This window comes from Labrus mixtus, chromosome 2 (genome assembly GCF_963584025.1).
Source record: "Labrus mixtus chromosome 2, fLabMix1.1, whole genome shotgun sequence".
Taxonomy (NCBI): domain Eukaryota; kingdom Metazoa; phylum Chordata; class Actinopteri; order Labriformes; family Labridae; genus Labrus; species Labrus mixtus.
The window spans coordinates 9,864,326-9,879,588 of NC_083613.1; the positions used below are offsets into that span (position 1 = coordinate 9,864,326).

A 15,263-nucleotide genomic window follows, 5' to 3' on the forward strand; every position below is an offset into this window, starting at 1 on the left:
TGTACTATGTAGCAGATTCTGTAACACATGTTCATAACTCTGCACACAAACTGTCCTCAGAGGAAAATTTGGTCCCTGTAACACTGTTTGAAGATAAAATGATAGGCGAGAATTTATGGTGGGGGGCCCGCAATAGTGAAACCGTAACTCTCCTGGTAGCTTTTTTTTTTTAGCTCCTAACAGTGTTCCAGGGACCTCCATAGTGCACCTTTAAGTGACCAACTTAAGTTTTGATAGGAAAATTGGAACAACATTGAATATGTCAGATGAGGCCCCATTAGGGAGGTATCCTACTGTCATTGTAAGACTTGCACATTTTGAGCCACTGCTTTGGTTCAAAGTTTGTCGGCCCTCGGGGGGCCCCCTTCTAGCCTGGGGCCCCAAGCAGTTGCCTGCCTTGTCTGTTGGCAAGCAGCGCCTGTGTGCTTCTAGTGTCCACTGACAACATGCATAGAGTCTAGACAAGCAAAGGAAACATGAATGCATGCTGAAAATATATTTCCCAGCAGGCAGTGAAAGCATCATCTGTCAGCTGGATTTACTCTCAATGACTGAGGGATTATGTGCTGCACTTTGATTTAAACTATTGAGTAGAGGAAGTGACAGCAACACAAAAAGGAACAGAGAATGCACATATACATATCCAATTGCAAAATTACAACAAATAAAATCCCACAGCTTGTTGTGATGATACAACAACCTGTGAGACCTCAGTCATCATGTTTTATTATCCTGAGATAGAAAGAATTGACATGTTGTGCTTTCACTGGACTGGTGTGACACACACACACACACACACACCGACACACGCACACACACACACACACACACACACACACACACACACACACACACACACACACACACACACACACACACACACACACACACACACACACACCAATGAGTGAAATCTGATAAACATCCCAGACACCAGACTTCAGGTGTCATGTTCCTTTTTGACCTGTTGCCCAGGTTACATTCCACTTTATCTCAGACGTGTACTGTATCTGCTTTTTTATTTATTTTCATAGATGTTCCTCTGTGACCTCTCAGATACTGTATGTTTGCTGCAGGACCTGTAAGGCCGGTGTCGCGTTAGAGACAGTTTAAAGAATACTTATTTGGTTATAGTGTCAGTATAAAAACCTCATTCATACTTCAACATCAGTCCTGATGTAGCTGCTTATCTCACTGAACTGACGACTGTTTTTGAGTCCTGTACTCACAAATAGCAGCAACATCTATTTAAAAAAAATTGAAAATGAGGGGAGCGTCGATGGCCTGGCGGTTGTGTAGAGCACCCCATGTGCAGACACTATAGTCCTTGTCGCAGCATCTGTGGGTTCAGGTCTGACCTCTGCCCTTTGCTGCATGTCATCCTCCTCTCTCTCCTCCAAGTGTTTCGTTTCTCTCTTCAGCTTTCCTTTCCAATAAAGGCAAAAGGCCCAAAACATATCTTTTAAAAAAACAGAAAAGGAAATTAATGATATGTTATTAACCTGACTTGCTTGATACAACTTTTAATAATGGTCTGAAAAAATATCCACTGCCAAAGGAAGCTGGTGTCCAAAGTGTTATCTCTGACTGTCCCCCATGGGTGTGGTCCATAAAATATTTCGATGGTTTTTAGATTCTTGTGTCATTCACCTTAGATTTGATCTGACTGGAGATTAGATAAACTTCAGTTTAAAAGGTGTGGCTGTGATAGCTATTGATAGCTATTGTTTCTACTCTCTGCTTCTCTGGACTTATCTTCAGCAGATCAAAAACTAAAAATTCCAACAGAGAAGAACCCGTTTTCAGTAGTCACATGGCACCTGTTCGCTTCAGAGGTTACCTTTCACAGACGCATAATGCAAATTTAAAAGTTTTATTGCAACTTTTTTGCAGTCGCAGCTGCAAAGGCTAACAACAGAGAACAAAAGAGAAACGTACAAGTAGAGGTAGCCAAATACACATGCCAGTGACACGGAGGATTATGATTTTTATTAGAGTGAAATCTTTTGGGGCTTTCTTCAGAGGCGGAGAGAAAAGTCAAACAGATTTAAAAAGATGTTACACACATTTTGTTGATTTATACAAAAGGGCTAATCAGTTTAATTTTTTCAAGACAATATTTGAATCAGTTAATTAGCTCATTCAATAAACATGCCCTTTTTACACAGACAGAATTTAATATTGCACATGTGAGGGTCCTGCCCCTCTGAACTTTTTGTAAATGTGGCTCTTGTTTGAAAAAAGTAAATGAATAGGCTTGGTGAAGGTGAATGTAAAGAACGCTTTATCTAGGCTATACATCTCAATAGACTAGTTAACAGTTGTTTTTGTGTACTTGACTTTTGGAACAAGTGATATATATATTTGTTGATTTGTTGGTTTGATTATTTACAACACTTTGGTGCTGTCACACAATATTTCCAGCAGAGCTCATCCCCCTCCATTGTTTCCAATACTCTCAGCACTGTCTGTAGCACATGTAGCGTCACAGCTGAGCAGACAGCATTGGTAGAAAATGGAAAATATTAAATATTCTTAAAATTAAGGCTCAGAATCAGCCTTCTACTGTAGGTTCCTTTCTTTATTCAAATCGGTGCATAATCGGTAAACAATATCCATGAAACAAGACGTGTTTTTCCATTTATGATCCACCATCTCCATCCATTATACTGTTTTTCCTTTGGGGGCTGGAGCCTATCCCAGCTGCCATTGAGCGAGAGGCGGGGTACACCCTGGACTGTTCGCCAGTCAATCACAGGGCAGACAACCAGCCCCACTCACAATCACACCTACGGGCAATTTACAGTCCCCAATTGTGCTAACAGGCATGTCTTTGGACTGTGAAGCGAAGTCGGAATAACAGAGAACCCACGCATGCACAGGGAGAACATTCAAACTCCACACAGAGAGGGCTTGTCCAACGGGGATTCGAACCAGGAACCTTTTTGCTGTGAGGCAACAGCGCTCCTGCACCATTGTGCAGCTTGAGCCACCATCTGTATTTTATTAATTTTTGCATCTGTACCATATCATAATATGTGTAACCATCAATCTATTTTAATTTGTTTAGCACCAATTCAAAAGAAATGTTATGATAAGACACTTTACAAAAAGAGTTGATATATTTCATGGTACTTTTTAAAATCTTATTTACAAAAAGACTAAACTTTATTCCATCATGAGCACATAAGCAACATTTAGCAAAGTTACAGTGGCATGGAAGAACTGCCTTTCAGAGCATGAAACCTCGAGCCAAACCAGACTCATGTTGATCAGCCATCTGAAGAAACTGTGCTGGGGATAGAGGGAGATGCAGAAACAAAGAGACAGAGCAACAACACAATGAGTGAGATATTTACCTACAATGTCTGTAATAATAACAACAGTATGCGTGGTGAGCAGTGTGTGAGAAATGTGGAGAACTAGGATAAAGTTAATTATAGCAGTTTGAGTTGATCAGCTCTTAGGTTCACATTTACATTTATAATAATAACAACAATGATAATAACAAACGTAGGCCTATTAATAATTATAGATTACGCACGGTTGGTAATTAGAGATTTACTTTTACTCTAACTACAAAAACATGTAGGCCTATCTGTTTTTTTCTAACATTAGCTAACATATCTAAGCCAGTGAGAGTGAGCCAAAAGAGTGAATTAGGTCTACATACTTTAAAAAAAAAAAAACTCTAATAGCCTAACTCTAAAAGTTATACAGTATGTTCTAAAGGAAATGTTAGATAGGCCTATTGGATACTGAATGTATTTCTTAATACTGGAGATGATCTTTAACCAGGCAAATATAGGGCATCTAAATCTGTTAAAAGACTTACATAAAAATAACAAACTAACAAGAAATTATCTTAGATCAGTCAGCTTCCAAACTTGATATTCAACATTCAACCTTTATCAACAGAGCGTCACTAATCCTGCTGTTGCCTCAGTTGAAAAAAACAGCAAAAAACTATCATCTGCATACCACACATTGTTGTGGCATGGGGCAGTCGCTGTCTTCCTGCTGCAGGCTGCTATAAAATACTCAGTTTCCTCCTGCAGAGTGCAGACACACCATCGTAAACTCTGCAGCTCTCCTCATCACCTGCAGGTTCACCTCCACCTCCAACTCTCACCATGTCCGTCTCTGTCAGCCGCCAGAACAGCTACAGCGCCCGCAGCATCTCCAGCGCCAGCGTCATGAACCAGATCGGAGGGATGCAGCTCATGGGTTCCGGACAGACCCGCATGTCCGCCGGACAGACCCGCATGTTCGCCGGACAGACCAGCATGTCCGGCGGACAGACCAGCATGTCCGGCGGACAGACCAGCATGTCCTCCGGCCTCTTCCGCGCGCACAGCGTGCAAGGGGGCGCAGGGGGCTTTGGGACCCGCATCTCCCAGTCAGTCTTCTCGTCCGGGTCCATGGGCTCGTATGGAGAGACCTCAGTGATCAGCAATGAAAAGGTGACCATGCAGAACCTCAACGACCGCCTGGCCTCCTACCTGCAGAAGGTAAGCCACGAGAAGATGATGGTATTTCTAGGCTACCCTAACACTGCAGCCCATTCTGTTACAGTCATTTAACATATTGCATTAAATGAATTTTTATTTATTTATGTTGATGCAAAGTTCCCTTTTCTGAAACTGTTGTTATAACTGATGAATTTGAAAAAAATATATCTATGATCAATCCTCCTGGCCATACTGACAAAGTCTCCCCTTGTTAAGGGATTTAGGAAAACTCCACAGTCCTCATTCAGTGTTTTATTCATTTGTTCAAATGTTTATATTAGTGTAGTTATTTATGTTAGCTCATGAGACAGATAAATGTCAATAGGCTACATAGGGTGTGAAAAACAGGTGTAATATTTAACCACATACATATGTACCTTTTTCTAAAAATTTTGCTTGAAGAAAACTCAATTCAAATATTCATTTGAAAGTTAAAATGTTCCTTTGGTTAATTACTGACTTCTTGCCACTTTTTTTTTTTACATTTTAGACAATTGAGCTTGTATAGCACCTTTCTAGTCTTCTGACTACTCAAAGTGCTTTTACACATGTCACACCATTCACACACTGATGGTAGAGGCTGCTATGAAGTGAGACCATCAGAAGTAACTAAACCCATTTAAATACATTCATACCCTGCCGACGAGACAGCGGGAGCAATTCGGGGTTAAGTGTCTCGGCCAAGGACACATGGGACATGTTGCTGCAGGAGCTGGGGATCGAACCCTCGACCTTCCGGTTGAGAGACGACGACTAATAATTTTATGTTCAATATGTCCCTCATTAATAATCTGAAATGAGCTCCATCAGCTCCTGAAATCAGTCTTAGATAGCAACAGCTTTACTCAGGCATCATCAAGAGTCTGAAGCCTGGACTTCAGTGTTTTATTATTGGCCTAATAATCTGTCATCTGTTATTGGTCTCCTGTCTTTTCTCAGGTACGCACTCTTGAGTCAGCTAACAGGAAGCTGGAGCTGCAGATCAGAGAGTACCTTGACAAGAGAGTGCCTACAGTTTCCAAAGACTTCACCATCTTCTTCACTAACATCAGTGATCTCCGAGTTCAGGTACTGCTCACATTTTACACATCATAGCACATAAGAAGTCTCTATATTACAATAAATCAGCATTTCTATGGTGTGCAACCAAGGACTGATTACCATCGCAGGCAACTAGATTGTGTACACATATTTAAAATAAATGTTATTAGTGACATGCCAACTAATTATTGATTACTTGTTGGTAAAACTTTCATGTTTTGTTGTCTGCTGTCATCAAACATGTCATATAAATTAACTGATGGGTCTGTCTAATAAAACAAAGCAGATGTATGAATAAACAACATTTTTTCTGTCCTTCTTTCCCTGAATGTGGTTTAGATCCTGAAGAGGTATTTAGAGAATCAGAGTATCAGCCTGCAGGCCGACAATGCTAGACTGGCTGCAGAAGACTTTAACATGAAGTAGGTCTACATTCCTCTGTTGCTACATAATGCACCTGAGATGAACCCTCCAATAATTTCGAAACGATATACATTTATAAAAAGTTACTCTTTTACAAGGAAAATACAGATTTTAATTTTATTTGACTAAAGAAACATTCCCAGCCATTAAAACAACTTCAAGTAGAAAGAAAAAGGCTCATTAGTTTGTTTCCCTTTTTAATCATCCTTCCATAAACACCCTGCTTCCTTCTGTAGGTATGAAGCAGAGTTGAACATGCGTAGTCTGGTGGAGGCAGATGTTGCCCGTCTCCGAGGCGTCCGGGACAGCTTAACTCTGTCCATCAGTGACCTGGAGGTGTATGTTGAAAATCTCAAAGCGGAGCTGGTGTACTTTAAGAGTAACCATGAGGAGGTAAGAAGCTCCTGAAAAAGGACAGGCTTGAGGATGCAGAGGAGAAACTATTCTCTTGTCCGTTTACAGATACTCTGGCGCCATCAGCTGGTGTTGGCAGGCATGATACGCACCAGTTGAATGGCACGACTGAAATATTTCCCTTTTCCGTGTTGCAGGAGATGCGTCAGCTGAGGATCCAGCAGAGTGGCACAGTGAACGTAGAGGTGGACAGTGCAGCCTCTGTTGATCTGACAAAGGTCCTGGAGGAGGTGAGGGTGCAGTATGAAGCTCTCGTGCTGAGGAACAACCTGGAGCTCGAGAAATGGTTCAAAGCGAAGGTGAGACAGGAGAACAACGTGGTTTAAAAACAAGAATAAAAAGTACGATGGCAGATTTACTGATTTCATATGTCATAGCATAATGTAAATATGTGTTTGTTTATGTGTGTACAAAGATGGAAATTATCCAGAAGGAAATCTATACATGTACCACTGAGGTGAAGACGTTTAGCACTGAGCTGTCAGAGCTGAGGAGGACCTACCAGAGTTTGGAGATCAGTCGTCAGAGCGTCCTCAAAGAGGTAGGCCATAGACCAAGTGACACCCTGCAAATAACATTTCACTGCGCAGGTTTAACTTAAAGGGTAGCCTCATAGTTTTTCAAATTTGTATTTAAACAACACTCCTGCCCATGTGCACATTCAACCAACCTTCAACAGGTTATGACTACAGACTGAATTTGATATAAATGCATCTTTTAACAAATGTACAGTGTCTTTGAGTTTCTGAAAAGTGCTTATAAATAAAATGTATTATTATTATTATTATTATTATTATTATTTAACTAGCAAAATTGGGTGCAGGTGTCTCCTTGCAGCAGACAAGCACCAAACCAAAATGTCTGTTCATTTCCCCTTTACAAATCTTTACAAAAAAATTCAACACCACATGCACCAATCACTGTACGTACTGTAGATTATGACACTCTCGGTTAAGTTGTGAAGTCTACATAATCTGAGACGTCTCAGTAAAGACAATGCATGCAGCAAAGACTATAACACTTTAAGGCTCAGGAGAGCTCACATTACATTTGCTAGCCCTCAAACCCTCTGGAAGTCAAAGCAGTACAGCCTTAAAAACCAAACTGTGTAACACTGATGTTGACCAGAAAAGATCCCCATCAAAGAGCTGCACAAAGTCACAAACAGTAGCATTGGGTTGCTGGAAATCAATCATCGACAGCCTGATTATCTCATACCTGACGTCACAATGGACACGAACTGTATTCCTAAAGAAGCCTTAAGATAGACCACATCTGGAAAGAAGAAACAAGTTGGACAAAATCAGTGAATTTTGACCTCTTGACTGAAAATGGCTAACATAAATTAGAACGAGGCACAACATATTGCTCAGGATAGAAAAGGGAAACAGATCGTCACAACCTAATGTTCCACCAGGAATTAAGAGAATTAAGTTAAGTTAAATATCTAAATTGAAAATGTAAGATATCTACTGACTTTAATCATAAAATGACCTTACTATATCAGCAGACATTAAGGAAACATGCTCTGTTGAAATGCTGGCTTCCAACGCAGCAGCCAGTACGTCCTCCTTCTAAATTTTGATTGCGGTCATGAATTGTCTGTTTTTATTTTGACCAGAGAAGGTAGGCGCTTTAAGGCTCTCCAACACGGCCATTTTGGACACACCTTGGTTTGCCAGGCAAACCAACAGATGTTGCAGTGATGAAAATGGGCAAGCGAACTGGTTCAGATAAACTGATTCTACCCGACCTAAAAAGCCTCTGCATTTTTACAATAAGCTCCACGAGCAGAAATGTAGTAAAACTAGGATAAATATTGCAGACATTTTTGAAAAACTGTTGAGAGAAGTTAAAACGCAGAAAGGTTACAAGACTGATGCAGAGCTGGCTAAACACTGAAGCTTCCTTGTCGACATGGCAACCTGCGTGCACATCGACTCTAGGGAGGAGGGGGAGGGGGGAGATAGCCGTCTCCCATGTCTTGAATTTGGAGTGCAGTACCCATTTTAAACACTAGGTGTCAGAGTTACACAATGCTCCTTTACAGCAGAATTGAAAAAAAGTGAACACATTTTTTAACTAAGTGGTGTTTTGAAATATGTTTAACATTTCTATAATTTTCCATCAGACAGAAGGAGCGTTAGTATTTTCTGATCTCACTCACAGCTTTCCTCACATCTCTCTCTTTTGTGCTGCAGTTTGAGTGCCACCAGCAGAACCTGCAAGAAGTGAAAAGTCGATTCAGCATCCAGCTCAGCCAGCTGCAGATGAGCATCAACATGCTGGAGACGGAGCTGCAGCAGCTCAGAGTCTCTCTGGAGCAGCAGCAAGTCGAGTACAACGTGCTGCTGGACATCAAGATGAGGCTGGAGATGGAGATCGCCGAGTACAGGAGGCTGCTGGAGGGAGAGGTGTACGAGAGGAAACAGTAAGAAGAAAAGAAGCGAGACATTTTCTTTCTTGTGGATCTCAACAAAAAAGCAATAAAATATGACTAAACAACTGTTTTCCCTCTCCATAGGGCGGTGATCATCAGGGAGGTGGAGGTAGTGGAAGGTAATATATCTACTTTTACACAAGCAGCTTTCTGATACTGTAACAGTGAAAATGAAAAGACACTTCCACTTCAGTAACATCTTTTATTATAAAAAAAACAAACAAGAAAAACTAAAAGGTACTCTCTTAAAAAAATGTAAATGCCTTTATTTTCACGGCATGCTCATGTAGACCTTACAACAAAACAACAATTCAATTCGGCATCAAGCCTTCATCAGGAAGTCAAAGAGATGAAAAGGAACACTGAACCTTATAGTGGTACTCAACCAGTAGGAATTTTCCACCTTGAGCTAGAGGTGTGTTATGCAGAGGATGTGTACACCTAAAAACGTATATAACTGCTTGCATCCCTATCCAAAGAGCACCTCAAACCGGCCCCCCTTTTTTGGGTCCGGGTAGCGCTCCTTGCTTCATTTTTTGACCTCTTTCCTTTTTTTTTGTTCTCCACCTCTGCAGAGCATAAACCCCACATCGAGAGAAGGGTGAAGACCATCGAGGAGGTGATAATCGATGGAAAGGTGGTGTCCACCAATGTTGACACCACAGTAGAGGATGTAAAGTAACACCTCTGCTGTTACTTCACTTACACTCAATGATGATTGATTTGAATCCTGCCAAATGAGTGTTTTTCTCCAGTCAGCTTTAAAATTGTTCTCTATAGTTTGCTGCAAAATCAGAATATTTTTTCCGACAGCACTTTCTTAAGAGGGGTTTCCTGAACTTGAAATTGTAATTTTCTTCCACTTTCATTGATATAAGATGGTTCATGAGGGTGATAAACAGAGTGAGAATCCGTCAAACAAATTTATCATGAGTCCAAAATTTGATTAAAAGCCAGTAAGCAATAATGAGATGCGTGTTTTTTTTTTAAAATACATTTTTATACAAATGAAAAGGTGATGGGTTTAACTTTTATAATTTAATGGCAACATAGATTTGACATAATTGCTAAAAAAAAGTTTTTATAAAAATTCTTTACACAGGAAGTACAAATGGAAAAGATTCGGGTCAATTTTATGTCATATTTTTTTCCTGTGAGTTAAAGGTTTGTGTCTCCTGTTTACTTTCTGTCCATTCACTCAGGCAATACATACATAAATTAAAAATACTTTAAAGTAAAGACAAATCTGAAATGTATCTTTTGTAAATGCTTTGTTTAGAGTGTAATATTCCCAATGACCACCAGGTGTCAGTGTTGTCCAATCTCTGAAAGTGAAATCACGGCAAGAAGTCTGTGGCTTATTTGACATTTTTTGTTTGCCAAAATGGAAGCAGAGCTGGAAAAAAACAGGAAAAGAATGTTTTGCTAATGGTACAAAATTCAGGCTCCATGTGGTCTGAACATTTTATCCAAAAAGTATCGTGCAGGATTTGAGGTCCATACAAACATGTAGGAAAAAAAGCTGTTTTGTGCATTTTTAAGTAGAGACTTTATTTGATGAGGTCACCCCTGAATACATGGCTTATTCATTTAGGTGGAGCTGAATCAAGTGCAGACTTGAGCTCTGAAACTGTCCAAACATCAGTGATTCACCTGCTCAATTAATTAATGAGACTGAAGCCTCAAAGACTTCATTCCTTTCACTGTTTTCGTACTGCATTGTTTTGACACGTTTCTATTCATCATGCAGTGGTATTAAGTGCAATTAAATGAAAAAAGACTCAGAGTGCTTCACAGCTTTGTGCAGAAGAGTAACTTTCAAGTTTAGACAAAGAGGAGATTACTCACTTGCATTCCTGTCTGGCCCTTACAAAAAAAAATGCTTGCCTAAACAAGCACTTTTTTAACTTTCAGCTATCATGGCCAAGGGAAAGTTTGAAGCTGAAATCCTAATGTTATGATCATCCCCTCCTGACTGATGGTAAGGTAAAAGTTGTCTTACATCGTGAGCAAATTCTCTGCATTTGTGTTTTCTTACTTTCACTGTAGATCAGTGGTTCTCAAACTTTTTAGACTGGTACCACCTCCGAAAATATTTGGCTCTCCAAGTACCACCCTTTATGGTAGATGTTAAAATACACTGTAGGCCTATTTCAACACACATTTTACGCAGGAGGTTATTTATTATTGACTGTTGGCAGCCACACTATAGGACTACTAAGGGCTAGCGCTAGAACTGGCACTTAAACTCCACACAACTCTGACATTTGCCCAAATAAAAAAAAAGTGCAGCACAATAAAAAAGACAACTTTATACCAACAACCTGTTTGAGAATATTTAGTCCCCACATAAAGACGATACCTGGGCCCAAGTATATTTCCGGCCTGTTCCGGGAGAGAGAGAGAGAGAGAGAGAGAGAGAGAGGTAGCGGGAGAGAGAGAGAGAGGTAGCGGGAGAGAGAGAGAGAGAGAGAGAGAGAGAGAGCGTGAGAGTGCAGGCGCGCGCTCTGCAGGCTCGGTGCAAACAGTGCCGCTTTATTATAAGTCTCTGCGTTCAACATAGCAAAACTGCCTTTTTAAAAAAAATCCCTCTCGACTCCTGCGGAGTGTTAAGACGACAAAAGAGAGCAGAATCACATCAGCTTCAGAGCTACACAGAGAGAGAGAGAGGGGGGGGGGAGCGACTGTCCGTACATGCATCAAAACTGAAGCTTCTCCTGGCTCCATTTTAAAAATGTAAATGTGCAGCTGCTTGCTACCGATTGTGTACTGAACTCCAATAAATAACAGAATATCTGTTAATGTAGGCCTACAGCTGCTTGCTGTTGATTCAGTACTGAACTATAACGGAATATCGAGTTGAACTTAAACGTTAGGCGTACTCCTGTTGTTGTTTATGCCTGTGCGCGCGAGCATAAATTGAGCAGATTAAAGTTGTTTGTTGCAAAAACTAGATTAATTTAGAGGGGGAAACACATTTGATATAAATACAACCCAATAGATACAAGACAGATAAGATAAGAGTACGACAAAAATAAAAAATGTCGTTTTATGCTGAACAGGGTTTTTTTTATACCACAGGGAGCCTGCGTACCACCGGTGGTACGCGTACCATAGTTTGAGAACCACTGCTGTAGATGATTGATTCACATAAATAGAAAACACAGTAGCTCTTATTAATTCATAGTTAAGTGCATCACATGAGGAAATGTTTCCACCCAGCTGACCACAATTATCTCTGTTACCATCAAACTAAGTGCTTGATTATGTGCACATGGGTTCTTCATTCAGAGACAATGCAGCTGTTGATTTAATTTTACATCTGGTTAATGAGAAGCGAAATGTTTTCAGATCTGAGTCAAGTATTCTTTGCTCCAAATGTCCTGCTCTTACGGTGCATACGAACATGAGAAGTGTTTCAGACTTTCTCCTCGCTGTAAAGGGTGTGTCCCAAACCTGCAGCGCATACCTGCAAAGCAAGATGCAACAGAAACCAGTCTAGGCGTGAAATGGAATAAAAGTGGAGCACAAAGGCAGAGGAGCATTGTGAAAACACCTTCTGGTGCAGTGAGTCATGGCTGCCCTCCCTCCCTCCCTCCCTACATTAGATAGAAAGAGAGATATTGTTCAATGTTGGCTCATACTCAAAAGTTACACAGCCAGGTAAAAGCCCTTGAGGCTATTCTTCGTGTCACAGCACATTTTGAACATACTGTTCCGTTTTTTTTTTTTTTTTTTTTTACCACAATCCAGGGTCATATGTGTCACTTCGTACTCACACTTGAATTGGTCTTTTGCATTCTGAGGAATCTTTCCCATTACCATGAAAAGTGGATGAGGTACGTGACACAGTAAATGTGTCAAAAAAGACTTATTGACATTGTTTTTTTGGCAAAGGCCATGCAAGTTCAACTGCAAGTTTCACTCCCACGCATGAAGTGTACACCGCATAGCAGACTGCCATCTACTAGATACAGGGTATAAATCAATGAGTCTGCTTTGAGTTTATTTAAAAAGAAAATTCTAATGAAAAGCTGCAATTCTATTCAGCTATTGGCAAAAACACAAATTCACAAATATATCTCAATTAAACGGATGCATATTTACTTTACACCTGAAACCACAGACACACCTTGCCATACAGATCCACACATACCATCACCATGAATCACTCAGCTCACATAAACCACAACTCTATCCTTATTGTGAGAGCGGAAGGGTGTGCACATTGCAGAACACTTTACAAACAATAAGCAACAAATTTTTCTTTTACACTAATTAAATTTAATTGTGTAAATTGCTAACATGAAGGAAGTGCAATGACATGGAGATGGAGCGTGTAGGAATGTGGGACACGGTGCTGAAGCAGTATGTTCAGTCATTTAAACTTCTGTTTAAAAAAAAATCCAATTAAGGCAAGATCAATCTGAATATGAATGTAGAACAAAACCGATAGACATTGTTTACAGATAGACCTTCTGTAGGTCGAGTATAATTAACATGCTTTTTACCTTTAAAAATAAGAAGAGTATAAAATCCAAATATAAAATCATAATCCCTTAAAATAAATCTGATTTTTATCTCTGGGTTTGGAAATGCTAGTTAACTGAGCAGCTCCTTGCATGAAAGAAGTGATTCAGTGCTGAATGAGATCATCCTGCTGGTAGTCTAAAGCCAATACTATTACATATCAGATTATATAAAAAATCTTAAAGGATCTGTGTCATCCTGCAGGACATTTAACTCTTCAAAGCACTGAAATGTTTACTTTTATTAGCATTAACTCCCACCATGACAGTTCAGTTTATGATAGCATGCTTTGAGGAGTAAAGTAGGCAAACACAAAAAAACATCCAAGGCACTCTGTTGTGTTACAAAAATGAAGTAGCCTTTATTAGTTCATGGCTATACGTAAAGTTAAAAATGTGCGAAACAATGCGTCTGGCACGCAGCTTCCTCAGGTTCGCCCAGCACAATAACAGGGCATACATTGCGTTAAATACAAATGACAAATCAAATCATCACAATAAACATAAACCTAAAAGGGGACATATGAAAAATCCACTTGTACAGTGTTTTTGAACATATATTTGGGTAACCTGAGTGTCTACTGACACACAAAATATGAAATAAACCCATCCAGTCCTTTGTTTGTGGTCTGCATAAGTCTTACAACACAGAGAAAAATGCTCCGTTTCAAATGTGCTCTCCGTGGGATTCTGGTAAAAAATTGTGCCTCCCTTCTTAAAAGTTGGTTAATAAAATTGCCCACTCTAGGGTTGGGCCTCACTCTTTCAATGCCAATGAATTGGAGGGTAGTAGCAGACCCATGTTTTTTTTTTCTCGAAAAACCATGGGTCTGAGGAAGCTGAGGAACCTGAAGAAGCTCCAGGTATAACAGGGTGTTCGCTCACAATAAAATATAGTAACGTTATTGTCAGTGTGCCAAGGACTTTTGATTTATTTTTCATGGTATGTTCCTGCAACCATGCACACCTGAGAACGTGTTCAGTTAATATGTTAATATGTTTACATCACTAACATGCTAACTTACATGCTAGAGCAATGTGTGCAATTTTTCATGCTCAATCGTTGCATTTATGCTTTAAAGTGTCAATATTTTGGTATTTCAGGACCTATTGTGACAAAATACTGAGTAGATGTTTCTCACAACAAATTTAACTCCATAGCATTAAATATCCACATCCATAAACTATTCAAATAAGTATTTTTTGGAAAAACGCATTCTAACCTTATCTTCACCTGAAGTGACGCTCCCCAGCTGTTTGTTCCTGGAGCTGTGGAGCAGTTTGATTGAGTGATAATTGGGATGATGCCATCACTGCCTCAGGAAAAATGGCTCAGTCAGGCTGTCCATCATTTTTGACAATGGCCAATTACTATCAAAATATGTGGTTCATTAGTAGCTTCCATTTTTTTATTACAAGCATATCCAGTGATTTGTAATTTGCATTATATTTCACCAAAGTTCACTATTTGCACTTTTGTCAGCCTTCAAAATACAGATGAGATGTATATTGAGCCTTGTGCTCTTTAGCTCAGTGAAACGTGTATTTTTTACTGTGTCGTTTAAAATCTCTCAAACATGGCGAGGCTATATCTTTGACCCTACGCTGAACTGTACACAGACCAACACCACAAATGTTTTTAATATTGTGATCTGCTGAAAGTCTCCACAAGGGCCACACCCTTACACAAAGTGCAAATTCTCTTTTCCCTTTGTTTTTCTACAGATATTACATAGCTGGAAAAATGATTTGGTTGATGTGTTTCATATTTTGCAACTTTGTGGAGCGGAAAAATGCTTCCAGTCAAACTTGGGACAAGCACCAGCATTTGGTACGGAGCGTTAAAACTTGTTTTTAAGTAAAACCTAAACCATACACAGCTGTACATAACTGTGACGTACAAGA

The 15,263-nt window shown here is 39.8% G+C and overlaps 1 protein-coding gene across 1 annotated transcript; it reads left to right on the forward strand.

The window, feature by feature from the left end:
• The first annotated feature begins 4,049 nt into the window (after positions 1–4,049).
• Positions 4,050–9,814, forward strand: LOC132984073 (keratin, type I cytoskeletal 19-like). Its single transcript, XM_061050721.1, has 9 exons — positions 4,050–4,511; positions 5,451–5,579; positions 5,892–5,974; positions 6,212–6,368; positions 6,527–6,688; positions 6,805–6,930; positions 8,591–8,820; positions 8,914–8,948; positions 9,405–9,814. The coding sequence occupies exons 1-9, from the start codon at positions 4,134–4,136 to the stop codon at positions 9,509–9,511; spliced, it is 1,407 nt and encodes a 468-aa protein (XP_060906704.1). The 5' UTR covers positions 4,050–4,133; the 3' UTR covers positions 9,512–9,814.
• The last annotated feature ends 5,449 nt before the right edge of the window (positions 9,815–15,263 follow it).

Excerpts from the sequence above, each read along its gene's own strand:
- LOC132984073 (XM_061050721.1), top strand. The coding sequence starts at position 4,134 with ATGTCCGTCTCTGTCAGCCGCCAGAACAGCTACAGCGCCCGCAGCATC. Across the intron at positions 5,580-5,891 it reads TCAGTGATCTCCGAGTTCAG|ATCCTGAAGAGGTATTTAGA; the intron begins GTACTGCTCACA and ends AATGTGGTTTAG. Across the intron at positions 8,949-9,404 it reads GGAGGTGGAGGTAGTGGAAG|AGCATAAACCCCACATCGAG; the intron begins GTAATATATCTA and ends CCACCTCTGCAG.